General features: G+C 43.5%; 1 protein-coding gene across 3 annotated transcripts in view; it reads left to right on the top strand.

Annotated features, from left to right (window-relative positions):
• Positions 1 to 12,642, top strand: part of MYO1E (myosin IE) — a 205,307-nt gene extending 192,665 nt beyond the window's left edge. For all 3 annotated transcript variants that reach the window (XM_067748563.1, XM_067748572.1, XM_067748554.1), the window contains 2 exons: positions 6,932 to 7,101; positions 11,551 to 12,642. In XM_067748563.1, coding sequence (XP_067604664.1) covers positions 6,932 to 7,101; positions 11,551 to 11,627 — 247 coding nt within the window. In that variant the 3' untranslated portion in view covers positions 11,628 to 12,642. The remainder of the gene's footprint in view (positions 1 to 6,931; positions 7,102 to 11,550) is intronic.
• Positions 12,643 to 21,788: the final 9,146 nt, after the last annotated feature.

The following is a 21,788-nucleotide window of genomic DNA, read 5'->3' as shown; positions in this document are numbered from 1 at the left end:
AGGGCTTTTCTAGCAGTGCAGGTTTGCACAAAGCAAACTGGGTATAATGTGCTTGATTACTCAGGAAACTTTGTGGTGTGGGTTATAATGTGACTGCATTAGATGTTTAATTCCCTACTCAGAAAAAGACCTGCTGTAAAAGCAAGGTGCTGTAGCCGAGCTTCTTCATGTGTTTCTCTTCTTAATGAAGAATAGACACAATAAAGTGGTAAATGTGTACAGTCCCTTGGTATCCACGGGGGATTGGTTCACACACACACACACACGCCAGATAGAAAAATCCGTTCATGCTCAAGTCCCTTATATAATGTGGCATAGTATTTGGCATAGTATTTGCATATAACCTATGCACATCCTCCTGTGTACTATAAATCATCTCTAGGTTACTTATAATACTGAATACAATGTAAATGTTATGTAAACAGTTGCCCTGCCCAGCAAATTCTACTTTTGCTTTTTGGAGCTTTCTGGAATTCTTTTTCTGAGTATTTTCCAATCTCAGTTGGTTAAATCTGTATCTGGGATGCAGAACCCATGGATGTGAAGGGCCAACTGTACAGATTACCCTGAAATGACGGGTCACATAGTAACAGGAAAACTAAATTACACTGTGCCAGAGTTACATATAATGAAACAGCTGGATTTGCTCTGTGATGCAGAGTTTTATAACTGTATACCAGTGGCAGTAGGAAAGATAACTTTGTCGTTGTGAGTCTGAAATTCTTACTCCTGCCCCCATTATCCCAATGAAATAGTTGTTTTTATAACAGTTTTCAATCTTGTGAGGTTTATTTGGAATACAAATATCATAAAATGTAAGCACTACCAAAATTATCTAAATCCTGCATATCCATTACAAAATAAATCTAGGCAAAGCACTCTTAGATGAGTGAAAGTGAGTTATCGTGAGGGTGGTGGAGGGACAGCAAGTGGTGTGCTGTGAACGGCTAGCTCTCTGGGGATGAAAAGGCGAGAGCTGTAACATTTGTCAGTTTCTGCTCACTGTGGCTGATTTCAAGCTACCAGGGTGACTACCCCTGGTCCCAGAGCTGGGGGGAGATGTACAGTCTCCCACTGTCCTACTGTGTTCCCACCACAGGTAGGCAGCAGATGTTAATAACTTCAAGAGCATGGAGAGATGTAAAATGTGGTAAAATAATTAGGTAGGGTCAGATTATGAGTATTTGTTGCCTTTGCTTTTAATATAATTTATTCAGTTAAATGTGTTCAATTTCATCTTTAATAATGACTCTGTTTAACAACTGACCACAAAACTCCTGAAAGCGTTAACAACCCTCTCTCACAGGCTGGGCTGAGCCAGTTCCTGCTCCCTGGGCACGGGGATCTTGTTTGCTGTGTAAGAAAATCTCAATCCCTTTTTCATGGCTATGAGTGGAGTCAACCAGCACCTAAACGACCTTGATAGTTTCTGGCAGCTGGTAGAAAGCCAGCCTCTCTCCTCATTATTGACTGCACAGGATCGCCACCTAGTGGTGGAAGGGGATTGTCTGGGTTGAAGGAAGGCTGAGTCTGTCGAACAGAGCTGGGAAAATGGCTGTTCTCGCAGACCGATTCCTGTGGTGCTTTCCAGATCCACAGTATGGTGAATGGAGAGAGTGATCGCCCCATCGGGGCAGGCTTCCTGTGTCCCATGGTACACCTGACCGTAGGGATCTTGTTGAGAGCACTCTGTAAAGCCTTCTTAGAATTAGAAGAAGGGCCTGGGCTGTTGCTGGAATTCCCTCTTTTTACCCCATGAAGACACTGATCGCTAAACAGGTGAAGTGATGGCCCCAAGTCACATGCCAGCCGGTGTCAGAACTGGGCCTCAAACCCAGTGCACTGACTCTGACTCTTAAGCCACTGTCCCTTCTGCTACTCCCTCAGAACATGCAGATTGAGGCCACACAGTCTTCCTGGGCCTGGCGCCAGGTCCAGGGTCTACAGTGGTGAGAACAGCCACCCGCATGGAATCTACTGCCCTGCCAGGGAGTCAGCTGGTACAGGCCCCTGTCCCACTGCATTGACCCCCTGCTCTTAGCAGGTGCAGGCTACCAGAGGATGCTGCCCGGGGTGAAACAAGACCCAAAGGCTGAGCAGGAGTTAGCAGCGGTGGTCAGGGGGTGGGGAGCATGGCCAGACCGTGGGGCCAGAAAGGTCAGTGTGGCTGGAGCTCTGGGAGCCTGCTGCATATGCATCGTGCCATCCACTGATGAAGCCAGCAAGCAATTCCAGGAACCTAGGTCAGTCATTTCGCGGGAATTGTTGTGAGATTAAATGAGGCAACATCTGAAAATGCCCAGCACAGTACCTTGCCCAGAGCTCCAGGCAGGGGTTCCCAGACCACGCCCCATCTGTCAACACTCACAAGAAGAGAGGACATGCTTAGATGTGAGAATGAGGCAGGAGTGACCAGTGAGAAGGAGGGCTTTGCTGTAACTGGCTCACTTTGCGAAGGTGCTGCCCTACTGGAGCAGTTGTACCCTTTCCTGGTTACGGAGGACATTTAAAAAGGAAAAAGCCAGACAGTGGTTACCTCGGGATTGCCTAAGCAGCCCCTTTCCTGATGCAAAATGCAGAGCTGTTCTCCACCTCCACGTCCATTCCCCATCAAACACAGTCCCCCAGTCCACACTCTGCTCCCCAGCAAACAACGCCCCATCTCGAAGCTACCTGGAATCTCCCCTCTCCCAACTGTGGAGTGCTGTGAGCCCCATGCAGCCAAGGGATAAATGACCAGATGACTTTACACTGCATGGTAGCAGTTGTCCAGGGACAATCAAGCCAGCTGTTGCCAAGAGTTTACTGTACATGGGAACCCAAATCCCCCAGTAATCCCTGAGGTTTTACTTTGATTGGTTTTACTGAGGAAGTAGGCTCTGATGCCTTAGGATCAAAGACCGTGAAGCGGCTGTGTTCACACAGGTGTTTAAATGGTCCCCTCACCTCCATCCTCTCCTCCACTATGTCCCGGATCCTGGGTGGGACACTCAGCAGCTGCTTGCGTACAAGCTGGCTGAGCTCACTCTGGGTATCGGGAGTGCACTTCAGAGCCCAAAGAGGCCCATGCGATTTACTTTCTTTTTTTTAAAGCAGCTTTTTTGAGATATAATTTACATACCATAAAATCAACCCATTCAAATTACAATACGGTTCAACAGGGACTTCCCTCGCGGTCCAGTGGTTAAGGCCCTGCACTTCCACTGCAGGGGGCACGAGTTCGATCCCGTGTTGGGGAACTAAGATCCCACGTGCCTCGTGGCATGGCCAAAAAAAAGTACAATTTGACAGCTTTTAGTATAGTCACAGAGTTGTGCAACCATCATCATAATCTAACTTAGGAAGATTTTCGTCATCCCAAAAAGAACCCTTCTTCCCCTTAGCAGTCATTCCCCCATCCCCCAGCCCTAGGCAACCACTAATCTACTTTCTGTCAGTATAGATAAGCCTTTTCCAGACATTTCATATAAATAGGATCATCCTTCTTTTGTTAACTTTACTCCTAAGTATTATATTCTCTTTGTGTATCGTAAATGAAATTGTTTTCTCAATTGCATTTCTGAATTGTTCGTTGCTAGTGCATAGAAATAGAGCTGATTTTTTTTTTATTATTTATATTTTGGCTGTGTTGGGTCTTGCTGCACATGGGCTTTCTCTAGTTGCAGCAAGTGGAGGCTACTCTTGGTTGTGGTGCAAGGGCTTCTCATTGCACTGGCTTCTCTTTGTTGCGGAGGATGGGCTCTAGGCGCGCAGGCTTCAGTAGTTGCAGCACACAGGCTCAGTAGTTGTGGCATGCGGGCCCTAGAGCACGTGGACTTCAGTACTTGTGGCGTGTGGGCTCAGTAGTTGTGGCGCACAGGCTTAGTTTCTCCTCAGCATGTGGGATCTTCTCGGACCAGGGATCGAACCCGTGTACCCTGCATTGGCAGGAGGATTCTTAACCACCGTGCCACCAGGGAAGTCGCCAGATAATTTTTATATGTTGATCTTGTGTTCTGTAATCTTGCTGAATCTTTTTATTCTAATTTTTTTTAAAGTGTATTCCTTAGGATTGTCTATGTGCAAGATCATCTCATCTGCAAATAGAGGTATTTTCACTTCTAATCTGTATGACTTTTATTTTTCTTGACTAATGGCTCTGGCTAGAGCTTCCAGTGGGTATTGAACAGAAGTGGTGAGCTAACACCTGTGTTTTGTTCCTGATCTTAGGGGGAAAGTATATTTGTCACCAGCAAATATGATGTAGGCTAGGAGTGTGTGGACAGGGGTCCTAACCCCAACCAGGGGTCAGACTTCCATGAAGACAGGTAGGAAGATGCCAGTGTGGCCTGCAGCAGGATGGGAGGCTGGGAGCCAGCAGTGCCACACCTGACAGGGACTTTGTAGGCCAAGAGCAGAGAGAAGCTGTTAGAAGGATTTTCAGTGGAGGGTGAGGTAAACTAATAAATGCTGAGCTGGGGTGATGTTCAGGGAGCCTCGAAAGGAAGCAACTTTAGTTGCTTTCGTTGCTTCCTTTCGTTGCTTCCTTTCCTCGAAAGGAAGGCAGGAAAGACATGAAGGGGGAGGAACTGGGTGACCTCCATCAAAGATGGAGGCAGATGGGCAGAGGAGCGAGCGGGGAGACTCCCGGGAAGGCTGCAGGCAGGATGGCCCTTGTTTTCAGAGGGTCATCCAGCTTTGCCTCCATGCTAAGAGGCCCCCCTGCCCGAAGAATGCACCTAAGTCCCAACACTCTTGGGCTCCAGACACCCCATCAACCTGTATTCTCCCCTGGACATAAGAGAGGCCAACTCTTCATCTATGAATATTTGGTGAGTGTATGTGTGTGCACACACGTAAGCCTGCACACACACGTGTGCATATGTGCACGTACCCTCCCAACCCTGTTCCCTGGAACTGCCAGAGTGGAGGCTTCCTCCCTCCCAGGGTGTTCTAATGCACACGCCACAGCCCCAGCCCCTCCTCCATTCCTTGTTACTGGGAAATAGATGACTTCTGGTATCCAGGCTAATGGCTCTTATTAACCAAATGCTGACACATCCCTAATATATAGGTTGCTTAATTAAAAACCTGCTTGTCCAGCCAGCTTTCAGAGAAGCAAGCACTTCCCAAGCAGGGAATGGGGATTTCCAATAGACTAGGAAGGAAATGATGTCATGCTAATGAACTATACAATGCCTTTCCTCTTCGATGAAAGAAAGCGTCTGGTGGGGGTGGGAAGGTGGGGACGGGGTTGATCTGAGAAGAGTGGAGCCTGAGTTACCTTGGGGTTTGCTCCCTCCTACTCGGGGAACCCCCACCCCTGCTGGGGACAGCTAGCAGCCAGTAACCCCTCACCCCCAGCCAACCCCCTCGTGATCCAACTTGCTCATCGGCAGCCAGCAGCATCTACTGTCACAGGAGCTCAGCAAGGACAGTGAGGCTCTGGCCTCTTCAGAGCACAGCTCAAAACTGGGTGTTTTTTCCTTCCAGAGCTCAAGCCCCAGGAAATACCCTCCCTTTTCCTCCCTCCTCCCACAGGTGTTAACAGGCCCAGCCAGACCTAACAGCCAGCCCCACAACGTTGAGTTCAGCCCAGGCCCTCTTAGAAGAAATCTTAAGTTTCTTTCGTAAGCGAATGAATGTAGGCTTCACTCTGGTTAGTCCTTAAGCTAAGGGGGAGGGGGACTGTTTGCTATATTTCTGTTTCCTAAATGCATTCTCTAAATGCTTTTCATGAACATATTTAATAAATGGTTGTTCCAGATATGTTTAAAGATCTCAGTAACTAGGACCAACCTAGAGTTACATGCCTTTGAGACAATGTATGTATGAATGGTGAACAGGTTGTAGAAAGAATACATTTAAAGCTAGAAGACCTGGGTTAGGGTCTCAAGTTGGAGATATTTTTGATGATCGTGACCAGGGAGAGGAGGTGCTACTGGCATCCCAGGGGTAAAGGCGAGGGATGTTGCTTAACACCCTACAGTGCACAGGACAGCCTCCGCAGCAAAGGATTATCTATCCGCCCAAAGTGTCCATAGTGCTGATGTTGAGAAATTACTTTGGATAAACTTTTGCACAAGTTTTGCACAAGTCATAGCAGCATTTTTTTGTAATGAAATTGGAATCATCCCAAATGATCATCAACAATGGAATGGATAAGTAAATTGTGACCTATTCATGCAATGGAATAGTAAGTATAAAGCAATGAGAATGAATGAATCAAACTACATGCATCAACAGTGTTCATCTCAAAAATGGAGCGAGTGAGGGGATTCCCTGGCAGTCCAGTGGTTAGGACTCAGTGCTTTCAGTGTCGTGGCCCGGGTTCAATCCCTAGTCAGGGAACTAAGATCCCAAGAGCCACGCAGTGCGGCTGGAAAAAAAAAAAATGGAACAAGTGGTAGTAGCATGTGATTCATTTCATATAGTTAAAAAACAGACAAACTACAAGTATCGTTTAGGGATACTTAGGTGCATGGTAAAACTACAAAGCAAAGCAGAATTATTAATACAAAATGCAAGCTAGGGGTTCATTCTGGGAGGGATTTCAGTTGAGGAGAGGCACCTGCAGGCTTCTATGGCAAAGTTCTGTTTCCACAGTTGAGGGAGGGGGATAGATACATGACTATTTGTTTTTTTATCATTTAGATGTATAAATGTGTTTTATAGACTTTGGTAGGAATGTGTCTTTTTCACATTTCCTTCTATGCTGGGGACACAGCAACAGGGGCTAATGTTTATGAAGAGCTAGCTACATGCTTTTGCAATGACCTTGTCAGGGAGGGTGCTTTACTCTCCGAGAAAGTTTAGGAAGTGACATGTCCATCTAAGGATAGGGCTGGACTTGAACTTGAGCTGGCCAGTGCTGGCCCCATGCTCCAAACTACCATGTGGTGCTGCTGCCTCCTGTTGGGTCCCTTCTCACCTGCCTCCACTCTTTCCACAGGGTCCGGAGACAAACAACCAGCCGGCCTCCCCCAGCAGGGGGCAGACCCAAGCCCCAGCCCAAGCCCAAGCCTCAGGTGCCACAGTGCAAGGCTCTGTATGCCTATGATGCTCAGGACACAGACGAACTCAGCTTCAATGCCAATGACATTATCGATATTATCAAAGAAGGTAAGTGCATGGCTGGCTGGGACAGCCTCCAAAAGCATATGGTTATATTTCTATAAAAACTAGTATAAATGTGAAAGGAATTTATGGGCTCCTCTCACTGAAACTTGCAGAGGTAGGTCAGGTTTCAGGCTGATCAAGACTCCAGCTTCATTTTTAAAAAATACTTCTTTCAGCTCTGCCCTCTTCTTTGTATCTGTTCCCTCCTCAGGCTGTTTTTCCTCATGGTAGCAAAAAGGCTGCATCAGTTCCAGGCCAACAGATCAAACCATCTCTGAAATCCGCTTTACCTCTGAAACTTCTCTTAGCCATTGGACAAAAGTCCCAGCTATCCCTCAGATTGGACCAAACTGGTCATGTGCCCATCCCTGAATCAATCTCTGTAGCAAGGCAAAGGCTGTACCCCAAGTGGGTTAGACCTGGCAGGGACTGCCCGAGGTAACGGGAGTTAGGCCTCTCCCACCCAGATTTCATGGCTTCCTCCTAATGAAGGTAGATGGAATGGAAGCCAGGGAGACAACTTGTAACATCTATTATAAAAGTGGTCTCTGGGCTTGGCTGAATACTTTATTAATTTGGTAAAGATAAGTTAGAATATAATATACATATAAGCAAACATTATTCCTAATGGAAGCATAAAAAACAAAGACAACTCTTAATTTAGGATGTTAGAAAAAGCCCCATGAATGACATGGCATTTGCGGTGAGGGATGGGAAGACTGACGGAGAGAGGAGCCATGGGGGCCAGAAAGAGTGGGTCCTTTTAGGAAAATGAGCCGACACTCAACCCAGGTGCAGAACCCCTGAGGAGATGTCATGGGGGATGAGATGAAGCCAGAGTGGCCTGGTCCTAGAGGCCCTGGGTGTCAGGCTCAAGACAAGTTGTCAGGAGAGAGTAGAGCCATCCAAGGTGTATGAGCAGAGCAAGGACAACCTGAGTGGACAGTGGTCCATGGCAGGACTAGCTTTCGGGAAGAGGTAGCCAAGGGCAGTTCTAGGAATCACCTGGGCTCACTCCTAGGAGAATTCCAGGTCCCCAGACCAACCTCCTTCTAAATGTTCTCTGGGTGCTCTTTTTATCTCCTTTAGCCATCTGGTTTTCTACAGGTGTTAATATTTTAAGTCATTTAGTATCCTTCTTCAAAAGTTGGAATAAAAAAAGTATTGAAATAAACTCTTAGTAATACAAACAGGATTTTTATCACCAGCTTTGTTCAGCAAAAATATGGGAAATGACCTAATATCCAGTGATGGGGATTAGTTTAATAAGCTTTGCTATATCCCTTCAGTGAACTTTGATGCAAAAATTTTTATGTTAAAGATAATGATGCAAAAGTATATACATTATTGAAATGGAAAAATGTTCATGGAGAAAAGGAAAAAGTTAGGTTAGCAACTGTGGACTAGTCTCATTTTTGTAAAAATATAAAACACATGAAATAGAAAAATGTTCTCTAAAAAGACATTTTTAAAAAAGAAAATGTTAAAGTGGTCTCCTTAAGTGTTGAACTTTAAGTATTACTTTCTTTTCACTTCTCAATATTTTCAAAATTTTCTAGAAATAACATGTACTGGATATAATTAAAACATATATTTGTGTAAAATGTAGAGTCCTAAAAGTTATCAAAACATGCTATAAATTATTGCTGTAATTTAAACAGTGTGGTGTGAGTGCAGGAATTGACATATAGATACAAAGGATAGAATAGCATTCAGAAGCAGACCCTTGTTTGCATAGGTATTTAATAGATGATAAATGTGGCATTTGAAATCAGGGGAAAGGATAGACAATTACTTTCCATTTTGAAAGGAAAATAAAGTTTGATCTCTGCCTCATACACAAAATAAATATCAGATAAATTAAAGATCTAAAACTATATAATTAAATTACAAAAGTCTTAGAAGGAAACCTAGAATATTAATCTTTGGGTGAGAAAAATCTTCCTATGGAAGATGTCAAACTCAAAAACCATACGGGATTTAACCTCATAAAAAGGCTAAATTGGGCTTCCCTGGTGGCGCAGTGGTTGAGAGTTCACCTGCCGATGCAGGGGACACAGGTTCATGCCCCGGTCCGGGAAGATCCCACGTGCCGTGGAGCGGCTGGGCCCGTGAGCCACGGCCGCTGAGCCTGCGCGTCCAGAGCCTGTGCTCCGCAATGGGAGAGACCACAACAGTGAGAGGCCCGTGTACCGCAAAAAAAAAAAAAAAAAAAAGGCTAAATTAAAACCTATATGGTGAATAGCACTGGGAACAAAGTTAAATTATGGAAAACAGACTAGGCAAAAATGTTTTACATATATAAATAGCTCTTCTATGTAAATAATACAAATAATCCAGCCCAAAAGTGGACAAAGGCTATTGAGGCAATCAGTGCACAGCAGAGCCTCCTTAACCATCAGGGAAGTGCAAAGGAAAGCATTTCACCTGTGATATCAGCAACGATTAAAATATGAGAGGGACTTCCCTGGCGGTCCAGTGGTTAGGAGTCGGCGCTTTCACTGCCTGGGCCCCAGGTTCAATCCCTGGTCTGGGAACTAAGATCATGCAAGCTGCAAGATGAGGCCAAAAAAAAAAAAAAGTGAGAGTTCACATTCCCTAATCCAAATCCTTCCAGCTAACTGAGTTTCAGAAATCAGAGATGGGAGCTTTTTTATAGTATGTAACACCCCTTGCAGGTCCCAGGGAAACAGCTTAGATCAGCCTCAGTATTTCTGCTGTGGAACCTAAGCATGCAGTGGAAAGAGACATCATAAACAAGCCCATGTCAGTTCAGGTCAAGTTTTCCCATGAAATGAGTTACAGAAAACTTAATTTTCAGAACTTTCTGGATTTTGTCATTGCAAATAAAGTGTAGAGTGTAATATCTTTGGTTAGTCAGGTAAATAGGTACCTCCTTTCACTATTTACTGCTGGAATAGACTTTTGGGAAGGAAATTTAACAGTATTTATCAAAATTGTAAAATCCCCATATCAAAATGATTACTTTGGATTTATATATTAACCCCTTCCCCCAAGATAAGTCCCAAATAAATTAATACTTACTACTTACATGTGTAAAAGAAACAGAAAAGTCCTAAAAGTAAGTATAGAAGAGTTTTCTTTTTTAATACTGTCGGTGTGGGAAAGGATTTCTAAAAGTGATAGAAAACTAAGAAGCTGTAAAATCATCATCTGATTCAACTGCTCAAATATTAAAATGTCATAAAAATTTAATTAAAATTGGAAGAGGGGTATTTGTAACTCATGTGACAGATTCACTAGTATATAAAGAACTCCTAATCAACAAGATAAGAGACCAGCAACCAATAGAAAAATAGGCAAATGATATGAACAGTGGCATATAAGCAGCTATAGAATACAGAAGCTCTTTATATACAGATATGAAATGATCTGTAGTATGTATTATTAAGGTTTAAAAAGTACAGAACATGTAGTATGCTATCACTTGTATACAAAAGAGGTTTTTTTGTTTGTTTGTTTGAATAAATGCCTTTATAGACATGAAATATCTCTGGAAGAAAGTGCAAGAAATAGGTAATACTGCTTGCCCTCAAAGAAGGGATCTGGGTAGCTGTTTTCACTGTTTATCGTTTTGTACTTTTGCAAGTACACATGAAAGTATTACCTATTACAAAAAATAAATTAGATTTTCTTACAAAGGATACTAGAAGGTGCATATTCTTTGATCCAAGAGTCTATCCTATAGAACTACTTGCACGTGGGCATAAAGACATTTTTTGCATTAACAATGAAAAATTGGGGAACAAATGTCCATCAATAAGGGAATGTTATATAAAATTTGGTATGCAGTGCAGCTGTTTAAAAAATGAGTCATGGAAAGATTATTGAGTATTGAAAAGCAAGATGCAGAATAGTAAGGTATAGAATGGCCTGTTTAAAATGAATGTGTGTGATTATAATCACAGAAATATACATACCAAATTACTGCTGAAGGGACTGGGATTAAGCTGGGAAGTAATTATGGTGAAGTGTTGCAGATCACTTCTCCCAGAAAGGCTGTGAGGTGGCGTGAGGAGTGTGAAAGATGCAGTGGGGGAATAGCCACTGTGAAAGAAAAGGGGGGAAGCAGGGTTAGAGCCATCTTACCACAAGGCGACCTCACAGTCTGCCGGCCCAGCAGCTGCTCCAGAGCTGGGACTGCTCGCAGGGGAGGCTGGAAGGTTTAGGCCCCGAGAGAAGCAATGTCTCAAAGGCAGGGCAGATCCCACAGGGCCGAGAGCTGGAGACTGGCAGCAAAACCTCACATCTGGGCAGCGGGTTCTTCTGGAACGGGGCCTGAGTGGCACATCTGCATGTCTAATTTTCATTAAAATAAAGAAGGGAAAGAACATCCCCTTTGCCCGTGGGATGCACCCACACGAGCAGAGTGCATCTGGCCTGGGCAGAAAGCCTTGCTCACCGTCACCTCCACCATCTGTGTCCCTGCAGATCCTTCTGGCTGGTGGACCGGGCGGCTACGAGGCAAGCAGGGCCTGTTCCCCAACAACTACGTGACCAAGATCTGAGGCGCACAGACTCTGATGCACAGGACGAAGGAACTTCAGGCACAGACAGGGGAGGGGACATTTGGGGGCTCTCCTTCTGATCCATAGCGAGCAATTGCTTCTGCAAGGCCTGGAGCTATTCTGGCATCTTGCCCATGGAGGACTTCCAAAAGCTGGGCTGGGGACAGGGAGTGTCACTCCATAAATGATCCTAAAAGGTAGCCTATTCACAGGAACCCCAGAGGGCAAACCAAGCACCCACTCAGATTTATTTATTCTATTTAAACCTGGTGAGAGGACAGGTGAGGTCCACTCAGACCTTGCTGACTCTAACAAAATAGCACCTGCTCACTCACCAGGCCCAGGGAATGGCTGTACGCGGCCACTGACAAGTGCCTTTAGTTGAAGAGCACATTTCTTTCATCCCTCTTTTCATTACCTGATGTACACATTCCTCGGCCACCTTCCCTCAGGGAAGACCCACTCTCTGCAGGTGGGGCTTGGCGTGAGCAGGCACTTCCCGTGCAAATGTCAAGGGCCCGCTGAGCCCGCAGGTGCAGTGGGTGCTGGTTTACACGTGGCTGGGCTGCAGGGGCTGAGGCTGGGCTGCCGGCCAGGCTTTCTCTGGGCCTTCAGTTGGAGTGTGGCTGGCCCATGTTGGTTTTTGTGTTTAATGCTGTACCTATTACAAGAAGGATCTCTTTTTTCGAGCTGTACATTTATAAAAGCAGATCATATACTGTATATATAAAAAATCTCAAGATGATAGAAACATGTATGAATGTACTAAGTAGTATTCCACTGTACTTATTCATAAGATAGGATTTATTACAAAACTCACACCAGGTACTTACGGTTGTGCACTACTCCTTTTCAACTATAGAATCAGTGTTACTGCTTTCTAGCTCAATCCCTGCAAACCCTTCCCAACCCTCTCCTGTAGGTAATTTTCCCCTGCTGGCCTCCAACCCTGTGTCTCCTCCCCCTACCTCCTAAATAAATAAAGGAATCAGTGAACCACCTTGTTCTTTCATGACGTCTGTCTGGCTTGGATTGTGTCCACTGCCACAAGAGAAGGTATGTTGAAGTCCTAACCCCTAGCACCTTACTTGGAAATAGGGTCTTTACAGAGGTAATCAAGTTAAAATGGGGTCATTAGTGAGGGCCCTAATCCAGTGCAACTGGTATCCTGATAAAAAGAGATTTGGACACAGATCAATCAATACAAAGAGAAGAAAACGAGGTGAAGAGTCAGCCACCTGCAAGCCAAGGGAGGGGGCTTGGAACAGATCCTCAAAGCCCTCAGAGGAAACCGTTCCTGCCAACACCTGCATGTTGGACTTCCACCCTCTGCAATGGTAAGGCAGTAAATTTCTGCTGGTAAGCCACCCAGTCTGCAGTACTTAATTAAGGCAGCCCTAGCACACCAAGGCAGTGTTTATTGCAGTAGTAGTGAAAAGTTGGAAACACTGTCATATCCATCAATAAGGAAATGGTCATAGGGGTACCACCACTTCTTAACCTCTCCTTCTCCCAGTTGCCCTCAGCCATTCTTAAGCTCCTGGGAAAGTAGGATTTGACCACACACACCTCTTGCCATTTCAGGATCCCCAAGTCCATAGGAAAAAAATTATCAGGGATTATTACATATTAGGGGGAAAATATATCTGAATTTGGGGCAAAGCAAATAATTCTGTTTTACTTCAACTACAGAGAGCAAACTTCACTTGCTAACAATAAACATAGTTTAAAGTACATTTCAGTTCCATTTTGTGACCACCTAAGAGAGAGGAAAATAAAGCCATAATGTGATGACATAAGGAAAGGTAATTCTATGGACACTAACAGTCTCTATATTTTACAAGGGACTTTCAATTTCACATTCCTGGGCTCACTGAGAGTTGGAGGAAGGAGACAGAACCAGAATTCAGCTGAGGAGCATCATGGACTCCCCTTGAGCAGACTCAAGGTGCAGGCTGCTTTCTCACGGGCAGGACCGCCCAAACCACATTCCTGCGTTACCATGAGCCCCTGTCCCAGCTCCCACGTGGCTCACCCAGGGCCGTGCTCAAGTAAGTGCTTAACAGATGTTGCGAATAGGTGACTGAATTGATGTTTATAGGTGAAGAAGACTTAAACATTGGTTTCCTCTCATTTCTGGATCCAGCCATGCCTGCCATTTTGTTCACTGATCAGTTAAACAGACAAGAAATTAGTTCAGGAATCACTTAACCAGGGGCAACATAAAGAGAATCAAGGGCCATCCCAGCCTTCTAGAACTTGCCATCCTGTTTAGGAGAAGGGGCATGTGTATGCACACAACACACATGTATAGCAGTAGAAACTGCATTGTAAAAATGTGACAGATTCCTTCAACTGATGGTTTAAAGAAGTAACCAAGAGTTGGTTGTTTGGCCTGAGGCAACCCAACACTGCAGCCTACCCAGGCTCTTTGGTGGGGCTAATGGCAGACTCTGGGAGGGCTCACGCCAAGGAGTACTTCCCAGAACTTCTGCTGCCAGTGTCCTTGTCCTCACGATGAGACACAGCCACCCCCCGCCTCTGCAGGAGACCCTACAACGCTAGCAGCCTGTGGAACAAAAACCACATTCACAGAAACACAGACAAGATGAAAAGGCTATGAAGGAACAAGATAAAACCCCAGAAAAACGACTAAATGAAATGGATATAGGCAGCCTATCAGAAAAAGAATTCAGAATAATGATAGTGAAAATGATCCAGGACCTCGGGAAAAGAATGGAGGCAAAGATCAAGAAGATGCAAGAAATGTTTAACAAAGACCTAGAAGAATTAAAGAACAAACAAACAGAGATGAACAATACAATAACTGAAATGAAAACTACACTAGAAGGAATCAATAGCAGAATAACTGAGGCAGAAGAATGGATAAGTGGGCTGGAAGACAGAATGGTGGAATTCACTGCCGTGGAACAGAATAAACAAAAAAAAATGAAATGAAGACAGCCTAAGAGACCTCTGGGACAACATTAAATGCAACAACATTCGCATTACAGGGGCCCCAAAGGAGAAGAGAGAGAGAAAGGACCAGAGAAAATATTTGAAGAGATTATCCTCAAAAACTTCCCTAACATGGGAAAGGAAATAGCCACCCAAGTCCAGGAAGCTCAGAGAGTCCCATACAGGATAAACGCAAGGAGAAACATGCTGAGACACATAGTAATCAAATTGGCAAAAATTAAAGACAAAGAAAAATTGTTGAAAGCAGCAAGGGAAAAATGACAAATAACACATAAGGGAACTTCCATAAGGTTAACAGCTGATTTCTCAGCAAAAACTCTACAAGCCAGAAGGGAGTGGCATGATGTACTTAAAGTGAAGAAAGGGAAGAACCTACAACCAAGGTTACTCTACCCAGCAAGGATCTCATTCAGATTCGATGCAGAAATCAAAAGCTTTACAGACAAGCAAAAGCTAAGAGAATTCAGCACCAGCAAACCAGCTCTACAACAAATGCTAAAGGAACTTCTCTAACTGGGAAACACAGAGAAAAAAGGACCTACAAAAACAAACCCAAAACAATTAAGAAAATGGTCATGGGAACATACATATCAATAATTGCCTTAAACGTGGATGGATTAAATGCTCCAACCAAAAGACACAGGCTTGCTCAATCGATACAAAAACAAGACCCATATATATGCTGTCTACAAGAAACCCACTTCAGACCTAGGGACACATACAGACTGAAAGTGAGGGGATGGAAAAAGATATTCCACGCAAATGGAAATAAAAAGAAAGCTGGAGTAGCAATACTCATATCAGATAAAATAGACTTTAAAGAATGTTACAAGAGACAAGGAAGGACACTACAAAACGATCAAGGGATCAATCCAAGATAAAACAATTATTAATATATATGCACCCAACATAGGGCCACCTCAATACATAAGGCAACTGCTAACAGCTATAAAAGAGGAAATCGACAGTAACACAGTAATAGTGGGGGACTTTTACAACTCACACCAATGGACAAATCATCCAAACAGAAAATAAGGAAACACAAGCTTTAAATGACACAATAGACCAGATAGATTTAATTGATATTTATAGGACATTCCATCAGAAAACAGCAGATTACATTTTCTTCTCAAGTGCGCACGGAACATTCTCCAGGATAGATCACATCTTGGGTCACAAATCAAGCCTCAGTAAATTTAAGAAAATTGAAATCATATCAAGCATCTTTTCTGACCACAACACTATGAAATTAGAAATGAAATACAGGGGGAAGAACGTAAAAAACACAAACACATGGAGGCTAAACAATATGTTACTAAATAAGCAAGAGATCACTGAAGAAAACAAAGAGGAAATCTAAAAATACCTAGAGACAGTTGACAATGAAAACACGACGATCCAAAACCTATATGAAGTTTATAGCAATACAAGCCTACCTCAAGAAACGAGAAATATCTCAAATAAACAATCTAACATTACACCTAAATGAACTAGAGAAAGAAGAACAAACCCCAAAGTTAAAAGAAGGAAAGAAATCATAAAGATTAGAGCAGAAATAAATGAAATACAAACAACACAATAGCAAAGATCAATAAAACTAACAGCTGGTTCTTTGAGAAGATAAACAAAATTGATAAACCATTAGCCAGACTCATCAAGAAAAAGAGGGAGAGGACTCAAATCAATAAAATTAGTAATGAAAAAGGGGAAGTTACAACACACTCCACAAACACAAAGCATCCTAAGAGACTGCTACAAGCAACTCTATGCCAATAAAATGGACAACCTGGAAGAAATGGACAATTTCTTAGAAAGGTATAACCTTCCAAGACTGAACCAGGAAGAAATAGAAAATATGAACAGACAAATCACAAGTAATGAGATTGAAACTGTGATTAAAAATCTCCCAACAAACAAAAGCCCAGGACAAGACGGCTTCACAGGTGAATTCTATCAAACATTTAGAGAAGAGCTAACACCCATCCTTCTCAAACTCTTCCAAAAAATTGCAGAGGAAGGAACACTCTCAAACTCATTCTATGAGGCCACCATCACCCTGATACCAAAACCAGAAAAAGATACTACAAAAAAAGAAAATTACAGGGGCTTCCCTGGTGGCACAGTCGTTGGGAGTCCGCCTGCCGATGCACGGTACACGGGTTCGTGCCCCGGTCCTGGAAGATCCCACGTGCCGCGGAGCAGCTGGGCCGGTGAGCCATGGCCGCTGAGCCTGCGCGTCCGGAGACTGTGCTCCGCAATGGGAGAGGCCACAACAGTGAGAGGCCCGCGTACCGAAAAAAAAAAAGAAAATTACAGACCGATATCACTGATGAATATAGATGCAAAAATCCTCAACAAAATACTAGCAAACAATCCAACAACACATTAAAAAGATTATAGACCATGATCAAGTGGGATTTATCCCAGGCATGCAATGATTCTTCAATATATGCAAATCAATCAATGTGATACACCATATTAGCAGATTGAAGGATAAAAACCATATGATCATCTCAATAGATGCAGAAAAAGCTTTTCACAAAATTCAATACCCATTTATGATAAAAATTCTGCAGACAGTAGGCATAGAGGGAACCTACCTCAACATAATAAAGGCCATATATGACAAACCCACAGCAAACATTCTCAATGGTGAAAAACTGAAAGCATTTCCTCTAAGATCAGGAACAAGACAAGGATGTCCACTCTCACCACTGTTATTCAACATAGTTTTGGAAGTCCTAGCCACCGCAATCAGAGAAGAAAAAGAAATAAAAGGAATCCAAATCGGAAAAGAAAAAGTAAAGCTGTCACTCTTTGCAGATGACATGATACTATACATAGAGAATCCTAAAGATGCCACCAGAAAACTACTAGAGCTAATCAATGAATCTGGTAAAGTTGTAGGATACAAAATTAATGCACAGAAATCTCTTGAATTCCTATACACTAATGATGAAAAATCTGAAAGTGAAATTAAGGAAACACTCCCATTTACCACTGCAACAAAAAGAATAAAATACCTAGGAATAAACCTACCTAGGGAGACAAAAGACCTGTATGCAGAAAACTATAAGATACTGATGAAAGAAACTAAAGATGATACAAACAGATGGAGAGATATACCGTGTTCTTGGATTGGAAGAATCAATATTGTGAAAATGACTGTACTACCCAAAGCAATCTACAGATTCAATGCAATCCCTATCAAATTAGCAATGGCCTTTTTTTTTTTTTTTTTTTTAACAGAACTAGAACAAAAAATCTTAAAATTTGTGTGGAGACACAAAAGACTCCGAATAGCCAAAGCAGTTTTGAGGGAAAAAAACAGAGCTGGAGGAATCAGACTCCCTGACTTCAGACTATACTACAAAGCTACAGTAATCAAGACAATAAGGTGCAGGCACAAAAACAGAAATATAGATCAATGGAACAGCATAGAAAGCCCAGAGATAAACCCACACACCTATGGTCAACTAATCTATGACGAAGGAGGCAAGGATATACAATGGAGAAAAGACAGTCTCTTCAATAAGTGGTGCTGGGAAAACTGGACAGCTACTGTAAAAGAATAAAATTAGAACACTCCCTAACACCATACACAAAAATAAAATCAAAATGGATTAGAGACCTAAATGTAAGACCGGACACTATAAAACTCTTAGAGGAAAACACAGGAAGAACACTCTTTGACACAAACCACAGTAAGGTCTTTTTTGATCTACCTCCTAGAGTAATGGAAATAAAAACAAAAATAAACAAATGGGACCTAATGAGACTTAAGAGCTAAGGAAACTACAAACAAGACAAAAAGACAACCCTCAGAATGGGAGAAAATATTTGCAAACGAATCAACGGACAAAGGATTAATCTCCAAAATGTATAAACAGTTCATGCAGCTCAATATTAAAAAAACAAACAACCCAATGCAAAAATGGGCAGAAGACCTAAATAGACATTTCTCCAAGGAAGACATACAGATGGCCAAGAAGCACATGAAAAGCTGCTCAACATCACTAATTATTAGAGAAATGCAAATCAAAAGTACAATGAGGTATCACCTCACACCAGTTAGAATGGGCATCATCAGAAAATCTACAAACAACAAATGCTGGAGAGGGTGTGGAGAAAAGGGAACCCTCTTGCACTGTTGGTGGGAATGTAAATTGATACAGCCACTATGGAGAACAGTATGGAGGTTCCTTAAAAAACTAAAAATAGAATTATCATATGACCCAGCAATCCCACTAGTGGGCATATACCCAGAGAAAACCATAATTCAAAAAGACACATGCACCCCAATGTTCATTGCAGCACTATTTACAATAGCCAGGTCATGGAAGCAACCTAAATGCCCACTGTCAGACGAATGGATAAAGAATATGTGGTACATATATACAATGGAATATTACTCAGCCATAAAAAGGAACGAAATTGGGTCATTTGTAGAGATGTGGATGGACCTAGAGACTGTCATACCAGTGAAGTAAGTCAGAAAGAGAAAAACAAATATCGTATATTAACGCATATCTGTGGAATCTAGAAAAATGGTACAGATGAACCAGTTTGCAGGGCAGAAATAGAGACACAGATGTAGAGAACAAATGTATGGACACCAAGGGGGGAATGCAGGTGGGGGTGGTGGTGGTGGTCGGATGAATTAGGAGATTGGGATTGACATGTATACACTAACATGTATAAAATGGATAACTAATAAGAACCTGCTGTATAAAAAAATAAAATTTAAAAATTAAAAAAAAACCTAATTTGGAGCAATACATAAATAAATAATAAAGTAACCAAGAACCACATGAGCAGGCTTGAACTTGGACCCTAGGCCAGAGGTGTTCAAACTTGCTGGACCAGCAGTTCCCAAACCCTTTACACTCTTCCATATTATTGAAGACCTCCAAGAATTCTGCTTTTGTGGGTTATAGCTATCAGTATTTACCATATTAGAAATTCAACTGAGAAAATTTTAAAACACCAACGAACACACACATTCTTATCACATGTCATATAGCCTCGGGAAAATTCCACCATCAACTACTGACAATGAAGAATGAAAAAAGCAAATAACAGGGCTTCCCTGGTGGCGCAGTGGTTGAGAGTCCACCTGCCGATGCAGGGGACACGGGTTCGTGTCCCGGTCCGGGAAGATAACACATGCCACGGAGCGGCTGGGCCCGTGGGCCATGGGCGCTAAGCCTGCGCATCCAGCGCCTGTGCTCCACAGTGGGAGAGGCCACAACCATGAGAGGCCCGCGTACCGCAAAAAAAAAAAAAAAAAAGCAAATAACATGCTAGTATTATCATGAAAAGGGTTTTGACCTCATGGACTTCTTAAAACTGGCCACATTTTAAGGACCACAGAGTGGGTAAGTGCTAATAAATGGAGGATGCCGCATGCAGGGAGAGCACCTGGTTTTTGGGCGGTTTTTTATTTTTGGCTGCGTTGGGTCTTTGTTGCTGCATGCAGGCTTTCTCTAGTTGCAGCAAGTAGAGGCTACTCTTGGTTGCGATGTGCAGGCTTCTCATTGCAGTGGCTTCTCTTGTTGCAGAGCACAGGGTCTAGGCATGCGGGCTTCAGTAGTTGTGACACACAGGCTCAGTAGTTGTGGCTCACAGGCTTAGTTGCTCCACGGCATGTGGGATATTCCCCGACCAGGGCTCGAACCCGTGTTCTCTGCATTGGCAGGCGGATTCTTAACCACTGCGCCACCAGGGAAGCCCGAGCGCCTGGTTTTCTGAAAACGTTATGCGAAGGGACATCTCTCCACAGTGCTCAGGCAAGCGAGACTCACCCATGGAGAGGGCAAAGCTGAGCTTTCCCTATGAGCTTGCTCCCCCACGAGCGGGGGTGCAGACCACCCACACCCACCTGATCACACATGACCCGTCACCATTATTACCAAGTCCACCTTAGGAAGGCAGAAAAGGGTGAGGAGTGCAGTTTCCTTTTTAAAGGATGTTCCCTCCAAAGCGCACACATCATGTCCACTCATATTCTGCTGGCCAGAACCTAGTCACATGGCCTCAGATGCAAGGGGGGTTGGGAGCCTCTTGCTGGAGACAGTCACTGCACAGAGCAGCTTGCCCAGGGCTGAGAGCTCCCTCTCAGCCATGGCTCCTTCCAGGCAGAGATGCTCACAAGAACAAATGAGAGACAACATGGCTGTGCAGCCACAGAACTCAGAGTCTACAACAGCTCGCTGCAGAGCAGGGCATGTGCACAATCCAAATCCTCTCACTTGTGACTCCTCAACTCCCCCAGACCTGAGTGGAGCTGGGCAGACCTGGGCTGGCCCTGCCTCTAGGACAGGTGGTTTTCTGGGCAGTTTCATTGGCAAGTGGGGATAGAGTCTGGGTTCAGGAGCAGAGCATGCATGGTGCATCTCTGGTGGAGAGCCTAACAATTTCACTGAACTCCTCACCCCTGTAGACAAAAGAATAGGAGCCACTCTGCGTTGTTGTCCCCTTTCCCTCGTTTTGTCTCCTGATGCCTGGCTGGTCTTCACAGTTCCTTCTGAATTTAGGAACTCACTTTTACTCCTCCCAGCTCATCTTGATCCCTTTCCTGTCTACTGTACGGGACCTACGCTGCTAAGCAGCCTGTTCTAGTCTAAAATCTCCACTTTGCAAATGAGAAGGTGCAGGACGGTTCACTACCTCACCCAAGGTCACACAGCTGTCAACCAGACCAGCCACCATTTGAACCCTGATTGACCCAAAGGCCCATGTTTTTAATCTTTTCTTCAACTCAACAAATATTAAGGAGTTTGACAGTCTAATTGTCAACCTTTAAACTTCCAATATCTTTCTCTCAAAGAGCAAAAACCTAAAAACAGAAGAAAAACCACACAAATATGACTCAATAGCTATAAATTGGTAAACTCTTTTGATGGGCCAGAGCTATGTCTAACACTTCAGAAAATACTACAAAGCTACAGTAATTAAAACAGCATGGATTGGCACAAAAACAGATATAAGGATCAATGGAACAGAATAGAGAGCCCAGAAATAAACCCACACGGTCAATTAATCTTCGACAAAGGAGGCAAGAATAGACAATGGGAAAAAGACAGTCTCTTCAGCAAGTGGTGTTGGGAAAGTTGGACAGCCACATGCAAATCAATGAAGTTATAACACACCCTCTCACCATATATAAAAATAAACTCAAAG

This window comes from Pseudorca crassidens, chromosome 1 (assembly GCF_039906515.1).
Source record: "Pseudorca crassidens isolate mPseCra1 chromosome 1, mPseCra1.hap1, whole genome shotgun sequence".
Lineage (NCBI taxonomy): Eukaryota > Metazoa > Chordata > Mammalia > Artiodactyla > Delphinidae > Pseudorca > Pseudorca crassidens.
Note: the sequence above shows the minus strand (reverse complement) of the source record. Positions and strands in the feature narration are given on the sequence as shown.